The sequence below is a fragment of the Equus przewalskii genome, chromosome 10, assembly GCF_037783145.1.
Source record: "Equus przewalskii isolate Varuska chromosome 10, EquPr2, whole genome shotgun sequence".
In the NCBI taxonomy this organism is placed as follows: domain Eukaryota; kingdom Metazoa; phylum Chordata; class Mammalia; order Perissodactyla; family Equidae; genus Equus; species Equus przewalskii.
Window position 1 is genome coordinate 49,093,415 of NC_091840.1, and position 8,195 is coordinate 49,101,609.

The 8,195-nt window shown below is 43.2% G+C and overlaps 1 protein-coding gene across 3 annotated transcripts in view; it reads left to right on the forward strand.

Annotated features, from left to right (window-relative positions):
• Positions 1–9: 9 nt before the first annotated feature.
• The window catches only part of NUP88 (nucleoporin 88), a 28,967-nt gene continuing 20,781 nt past the window's right edge, over positions 10–8,195 (forward strand). The window contains exons 1-4 of one of the 3 annotated variants that reach the window (XM_008535599.2): positions 10–796; positions 3,394–3,563; positions 4,620–4,745; positions 7,737–7,823. In XM_008535599.2, the coding sequence (XP_008533821.2) occupies positions 494–796; positions 3,394–3,563; positions 4,620–4,745; positions 7,737–7,823 (686 nt within the window). In that variant the 5' untranslated portion in view covers positions 10–493. The remainder of the gene's footprint in view (positions 797–3,393; positions 3,564–4,619; positions 4,746–7,736; positions 7,824–8,195) is intronic. The other 2 variants (XM_008535600.2, XM_070563087.1) reach the window with 2 other exon arrangements.

Genomic DNA, 8,195 nt, shown 5'->3' on the forward strand with positions numbered 1-8,195 from the left:
CCGCAGGGTATTCTGGGAAGTGTGGTTTTACCGGCCGGCCCCATACGGAGACAGATTTGGGCATCTCAAGGATGGGTAAGTGAAGTAGTGACATTTGTGAGGTCAGCCCAACCTGGATTGAGCGAGGTAAATCTTGAAGGAAGGTTTTGGATGTCTAGGTTTATCCAGGTGTGGGTGTCCAGTACACACGTCTCAGGCACTTTCCCAGGTAGTGACTTCTCGCAGCACCGAAGCTTGCTCTGAACAGCTAGCGGCCTATTGACCTCGTCCCGCCCCCTTTGGCGTCAGAATAAATACTTGACTGGTGATTGGCTTTCCTCTGGCGGAGCCCCTGGCTGATGGGCTGGTCTCGTCTTAGCCCCGCCCCAACTCTAGCCTCGTGCTTCCGGGCTGCCTGCCCGATAATTGGCCGCAGCAGGGACAGCGGGCCGCGGATTGGCTGGGCTCAGCGGCGGGTTGAGCAACTGGAGTGAGGGGAGCAGTCGGGCCAAAGATGGCGGCCGCCGAGGGTCCCGGCGGCGACGGCGAACTGTGGCAGAGCTGGCTCCCTAACCACGTCGTGTTCTCGCGGCTGCGGGAAGGACTGAAAAACCAGAGCCAAGCCGAGGCTGAGAAGCCGGCCTCTTCATCACTGCCCTCATCGCCGCCGCCGCCGCCGCCGTTGCTAACGAGAAACCTGGTGTTAGGCCTCGGCGGGGAGCTCTTCCTGTGGGATGCAGACGGCAGCTCCTTCTTGGTCGTGCGCCTCCGGGGCCTCAGCGGCGCCGGAGAGGAGTCCTCCCTCTCCCAGTACCAGGTACGGCCGGGCTGAGGGTGGAAATGACCCGCCGCTGGGATCTGAGCTGGTCTTTCGGTTCCCTTGCCATCCCGGCTATTTTCCGTCTTCCGGTAGATGCGCTGTTTAAGGGTGGGCAGACGTCCGGCTTCGGGTGGGAAGGTCTCTCTTCCTTATTTCATTCTCCTCCCGCCTGGCCGCATAACCTGTTAGAGCCTGTCTTTCCGTATCTCTCATTCCTTCGACAAATGGTTGTTGACTCCAGCCACTGTGCCCGACGCTGTTATAGGAACTCGTGCTCTCGAGGTGCTTCAGTCCCTCGGGTCTGGGAGGAGGGGAAGGACCATGGAATAATCAATAAACTATCAGTGAGGCAGGTGCTCTGGAGAAAAACACAGCAGGATAAGGGGATGGGGAGTCTGGGTGCGCTTGCTGTTTTTAGTAGGTTGGTCCTGAGAAACCTATTTCCAGACGTGACGCTCATAAAGTAATAGGGATCATCCTAAGCTTTCTCTTGGGCTTGTTGCGAGCCTCATGTCGGGTAATAGATTTGAGAGCGCCAAGTTTGGTGCCTGCCATGGAGGAGGAATTCCCTCTTAATTCTTTCTTTTTCCGTTTAGAAAGTTAGGCCATCCCCAAAGTTGGAAGGGATTTTTGTTTTTGATAAGCCAGCAGCGTGTGAAAGTGGGTGTGATCAGAAAGTATTCCCCACTTGCTGTAATCCGATAGTACTTTGTGGAAATGTTTACTTATAATAAATGAGTACTCTTCTTTGAGAGATTAAAAAATCGAAAACCTTGGCAGCCATCCTAATGCATGACATCTGTTGTGTGCCGTTGTCTGATTCGTGTTGATGAGAAATTATTTGAATTTTAAAAGGTGCTAGCAGTGTTTCTGCAGTTCTGAAAATAGGTCACAAGTCTACAGTCTACTTACTGTAAAATATCAGTTTACAGGAGTAAGTGTCGGATGCTCAGCACGCAGTATTCTGATAGCACACGACATCACTGTGCAGCACCTGGCACATCATGATGAATTATTCATGCTTGTTTGTTGTCTGTCTTCTTTTCAAGATTGTAAGCACCAAGGCAGGAGCCATGTCTGCCTTGCTTATTTTTGTGTTTCTGGTACTTCACAGAGTACCTGGAATGTATAAGCTCTCAGTAAATAGTGGTGACTGTCTGAATGACCCTCAGTCCTCCAGAATCTCCAAAACTTGGAGGAGGCAAGAAAGCAGCTTAGCATGAGTTGCATCGTAAACATTAGCAAAAGCATGAGCAGTGACTTTAAAAACAAAAGAAAACAACAACGAAAAACCCTAAATACTGTGATTATCACGAGTGATCTAAGGTGATTAGATTGTATGTATAGCGGAAGAAAGGTGGCCTCTGATTTGAGATGTACTGTCAAAATTAAGTAGAAAGAACTTGGGGGTTGAGAAGATAGGAAAGAACTGCCGACAGGAGGAAAAACAGTTTCATTAGAATCAGCAAAGGGCAGCTGAAAAAAAACAAAACAAGACTTACGTCAATAACAATTAATAGAGATCTTCTTATGTTCAGAACAGTCTTGTGTAAAAGGATTTTGGCTTAGCGTGATTCTCCATACATAAGGATAAGCAATACATTGGGAATCTTATGGTTTATTACTGAAAGTAGAAAGGGGAAAAAAAGGGAATTTGACATGGTCATGAGAGAAGAAATAGGAAGTACTAGTAGAAGAAGGGAATTGTTTTGAGAGCATATGATGCCGAGACAAACAGCTTATCAGAACCCCCTGAAAATATCACTATTCCATTTTAATCTGCGTGGGCAAAGCAGCGTTTTACCTCCTGCAGGAGCTCTTCAAGCCATTCTTTGTCTTATTGTACTATTTCTAATATAAAATAGTAATTATCATTTATTAACACTTGTGAGTTCTTCATTTGTCTCTTCACCAAAGCATATATTGAGAGTCAGTGAGCAATATGCCATATACTTTGCTAAAGATACAGAGAGGAAAGAGATCTCAAGTAATTCATAGTTAGTTGTGTGGGATAAGCAAGTAAAAGGATAATTAGAATACAGAGTGGTAAGAACTATCATAGAATTGTCCAGAGTATAGGAATACAGAAAGATGCATTTATCCCTGGCCAGAAGATCAGGGCTATTTTCTTGGGAGGAAAGTGCGTAGAAGCTGAGTCTCCAAGGATGTGTTAGGCAGCTAAAAATGGAAAATGAGGGCATTGCAGGAGAGGAACAGTTGTGCAGAGACACAGAGGCATAACAAAGCCCGATGATTTTCCAGAAATACAAGTTAATCTGATTGGCGTTTGAAGTACAAGTGGGGAACGTTGGAGAGTTGAGACTGAAGTGGTAGGCTGGAGCTTGATCATAAAAAGGGAAACTATGTGTAGTATTTATTTATCAAGGTAGGGAAATTTGATACATTTTATATAACATTCCAATCAAAATGGTTAAAAATATTTCTTCAGTTAATGGCCCAAGTGTTAGTACTTATCCAGAATGCTTCATTATCCTACAGTTAGAGAAAACTAAAGCAGTACTGTGCTTCCAAGTAACTGCCACATATATTTACATTAAAATTAACTCTTTTGACCAGTTTGCTTTAATTTCCAGAGATTGCTTTGCATAAATCCGCCTCTGTTTGAAATCTATCAAGTCTTGTTAAGTCCAACGCAACATCACGTAGCACTTATAGGAATAAAAGGAATTATGGTATTAGAATTACCTAAAAGATGGGGGAAGAATTCTGAATTTGAAGGTGGAAAATCAACAGTGAATTGTAGGTAAGTCATATTTTCATTTAGTGTTTATTGTATAATTTGTAATACATGTAGAAAATTGTACAAGACCAGTAGTTTTAAAGGTATGTTTACTGTGCTACTATTGAAACATCAGGGTACTCCAGATGGTCTGCATGTTTGCTTCTTGTGATGATAATGTTTATAGCATATGTGTGATTGTACTTTTATTCTGCCTGAATTGTCACATTGCTGTCTCATTGGAAGTCAGGCTATTTTTTCAAGTAGGTAGAAATAAGATTTTTTTTTTTGAGGAAGATTAACCCTGAGCTAACATCTGCTGCCAATCCTCCTCTTTTTTTTTTTTTTTTTTTTTTTGCTGAGGAAGACTGGGCCTGAGCTAACATCTGTGCCCAGCTTCCTCTACTTTATATGTGGGATGCCTGCCACAGCATGGCTTGACAAGTGGTGCGTAGGTCCACATCTGGGATCCGAGCTGGTGAACCCCGGGCCACTGAGGCAGAGCACGCGGACCTAACCACTATGCCACTGGGCCAGCCCCTAGAAATAAGATTTTTTAAAAGCAGTTATTACCTATGAGCCAGACAGTTTGCACATAAGTTTAACTAAGTTGTTTTTTTCTGTATTATTTTCTTTTTCAACAAATCCAGAAAAGTGCAAGTCTGAAAGATCTACTGAAATGAATATAAGGTAGAAACCCACCTTTAGCTCCACAACTTATAGGTTAGGTCCCCTGAAAATGTTTCCTTTTGAAATCTCTGTTTCCTCGTTTCCACAGTAGGAATGATAATATCTGCCCTGGAGTTTCCCTACAAGATTACTAAAAGGATCACATAAGGTGCTACGTCTAAAATCCCTTGTAAAGTACAGTATAATAAAATACCCCACGATTTAGAAAGCATTTTTATTTCAATTCTTTGATACTGATTGAATAGATGCTTTGAATGCTCTCTTAGCAAGATTTAAGAGAAAGAAATTTGAAGGAAAGAAGAGCAAAGAGTGTTAAAATAGACTTTCCTTTAGAAGGTTTTTCATGCAAGCTCTACAAAGTGTTTTGGGAAATTGTCATCTTTGTTTCAGCACCACTCCGATTGCTGAGAGGTTCTTCACCAGCTCTGCCTCTCTGACTCTTAAGCACGCTGCCTGGTATCCGAGTGAAATGCTGGATCCCCACGTGGTGCTGCTGACGTCAGACAATGTCATCAGGTGCAGTTTATTTTTACCTCTTGGAGCTTTGTGAGTGGGAAGGTTCTGTTTCTACTTAGTTCACAGCTGAAGGTACCGCTAAATGGGTCATTGGAATTTGGAATACTTGTCTGATGGCTCTTGTAACCCATTCTCAGTCATGGAAGAATCGTCTAAGTGCTCTAACTTACATGTCTTAGTTACTGCTATACCTCTCAACTGCTCCCCCGTCTCTAGGCTCTCCGCTCCTAATCTGACCTCTAAGTACTGTTAAAATAATCTTGCTAAAACTGTTTTCATCATGTCCCTCTTTTGAAGGTAGGTTAGCATAGGGGAAAGAGAATATAATGGGGAATTGAGAGATTTGAATTCTTGTCCCAGTGCCACATCTGTCTTTGAGGTTTTAACTCCTTTTTAGGGAAGCCTCAGTTTCCAGTTTGTAAAATGAGCAGGTTTGTTTTGATAATTTCTAAAGCTCCTTCCAGGTTTTGCACTGTATGATTAAATACTCTAATCCTACAGAGATTTCTATTATTAGTTCACTTTCTGGATCTGCCTTATGTAAAAAGTTTATTTAGACTGACTGAGGTACAAATACCTCCAGTTTTTTGTTTGTTTTTTGTTTTTCTTGAGGAAGATCAGCCCTGAGCTAACATCTGCCGCCAATCCTCCTCTTTTTGCTGGGGAAGATTGGCCCTGAGGCAGCATCCATGCCCAACTTCCTCTATTTTTTAATATGTGTGACGCCTGCCACGGCATGGCTTGACAAGCGGTGTGTAGGTCCGCACCTGGGCTCCAAACCAGCGAACCCCAGGCCAGCAAAGCAGAACATGGGAACTTAACCACTGTGCCAGCAGGCCGGCCCTGCCTCCAGTTTGATGTTTCCTAATCACTACTTTTAACTGTGCTCTACTAAGTGTTCCTTCCCTGCTGAATGCTTGATCCCTTAATGGCAACGTGTGCAGATCTCATAGCTTCCGGTTACTTTTACTTATTAAAACTTAGTCTGTCCGCTTTAAAACTGATCTCACTTTCAGTCTCAACCCCATCACAGGTCAGACCCTGAAATGAGTGGAGAGGGCATGATCTGCTCTTCGACTCTTCTCCTCACCTCAGTACCCAGAGGAGGAGGAGAAGTGTAAGGAGGGAGGCTGCCTCCTCCTTCCTCTGGGTCTAACTCCTGTAGAGTGCGAGCACGGAGAATGGGATAGCTGAGGCAGACATCTTACCTGACTGGTTGTCTGTCAGTGATGGGGGCCGCGGGGCAGCATGTCCTTGATCCTGGTTTGATCTAGTTCCATCTGCTGCTAGTGGCCCCCACCGATGTGGTAGTCTCTGCACACATGGTGTGCGTGTCTTCGGGGGCAGTGTTTAGGCTCCAGCTCCCTCCATCACTGCAGAGCTCTGTCTCCCATTGGTTCTGTCAGCTCTCCATGCCCTGAACCCTCTCTCAGGATGGAGTGTCTTCAACTTGGTATCTCCTGCCTTCTCACCCTAACTGTTGTGGTCTTTCATACGGACCCATGGTAACTGCTGAGGTCCTTTTCCCTGTCCTCCAAGGGCCACAGAGAACTGGGCGTACTATACCATAGTCCTTTCCTATGCTGCTCCAGCCTACCTCCTTCAGAAATTTCCATATGAGAAGTAGATACCATATAGTGTTCACATGCCCCGAGCCCTAGGATATGACATATCAGGTTCACCCAAGGATTCCCTTACCTTGGTGGCCTGTAGTTTTCTGCAGCACATCTAACATTCAGCTAGGAATTGAGATACCCATCTCCCCTTATTATAGATACCCCTAATCTGGCTTAGTTTCTCTTAGAGCCTTCCCTGCCTACCCATTTGGCTTTGGATTTAGGGGTAAAGAAGAAGGGAATACCCTCCCATTACAAACATTGTACTGTTCTCCCAAGGACTCTTGACACTCTCCCTCTTCATCTTCCTTTTATATGTGCTGGAAGAGGAGATGGTGGGGAGAGAGCAGAGGGCTAGATCTTCCTCATGTTAGCCCCTAAAGGCCGTATCTGGCCTTAGTTATTGAAGCTTCTTTTTAAAATACGGGGTATTCTCTTTTCCTAAACTTTGGACCCTGTTTACAATTTGGGGGTAACAAGAAATTCCCACTCAATGCATTTGTTTTTCTTTTGCTAGTCCTCATTACAATATATACTGTCTAGTACTTATGTGTATTTTGAAGTCAGTAACACTTGTAGGCATGTAGGAAGACCACAATGAATGTGTGTTCAATTGGGTCAAATTTGCATTAAAAACATTTATTAAATGGCATTTAATTGATAATGGAACAAACTAAGTTTAAAAATTCTTAGTGGGGTCAGACAAAATAAGTGATTAATTTGATGAAGACTTTATGATAATGATACTGCTGCCTTTTGGAAACTTCTTTCTCCTTTTAATGATAGCCGTATAGACTTTGAAAATTTAAGTTATTTTAAGTTAAAATGATTTTGGTAAAAATTTTTTTCCAGTTTTATACTTCCCCTTGAGAAAATTGGGATGACATGATATTGTGTCTTTATATAATAAAAACGTATAGATTCGAGGCTAAATGTCACTCACTCTGCCAGCCAGTTGGTATATAAAGAAGAGTGAGGTGTGGTCCCTTCTCCGATGAGATCTGGTGTCTAATAGGCAGAGACAGATGGGTATAATGGAAGGGAAGCTGAGGAAAGCTGGAAGATTTCGGGGCAGTGGTGAGATGACTAGATAAGGTGCCTATGGCTAAGGACTTGGGATGAGAGAGACAAAGGTGCAATCGTATGGAGTAGGCCGATAAAGAATTTTGGTAAGGATAGAGAATATTTCTTCAGGTCCCAAGGAAATCTTCCTGTTAAAAGCTACTTTGTCAGTAACAGCAAGATCTTTGGCAAAGAAGTGCTTTTGATAACTGGTAGGAAAATTCTCAAGAACTGACTAGTTGGAGACAAAAGGGCAATTTTGGGAAAAGAAAGAGAATTTTAAGTGCTGGCTCTCTTCTCTTTTGATTGCTAGAATTTACTCTCTACGTGAGCCCCAGACACCCACTAAGGTCATTGTACTTTCAGAAGCAGAAGAGGAAAGTCTAACACTCAATAAAGGGTAAGTTTTTATTTGTTCATGAATTTTTAAAATTAGTTTATTGGGATTATAAATGCAATTTTAACAGCGGTTGCAAGGTTTTCCAGAGATGACTTTAGCATGCTTTTGGTTTTGTGAGAAGTAAACAAGAGAAGGCAATGTGAATAAGTGACAAGAAATTACAAATCTGCATGTCACTATAACTACCAGCTTGATCTTTTTTCAAGAAAGTTCTAAAATGTGAGTGGTTGAAACTTATTCCCTGTTGTATCTTGAACGACAGAATGAATTATAACATTGCAAAATTACGGAAAGGGTGAGCGTGTGGGGCTGGAGGCCTACCTGCTGTTTGCTCAGTGTGGATAGGTAGATTGCTGAACCAGCACAGCATCT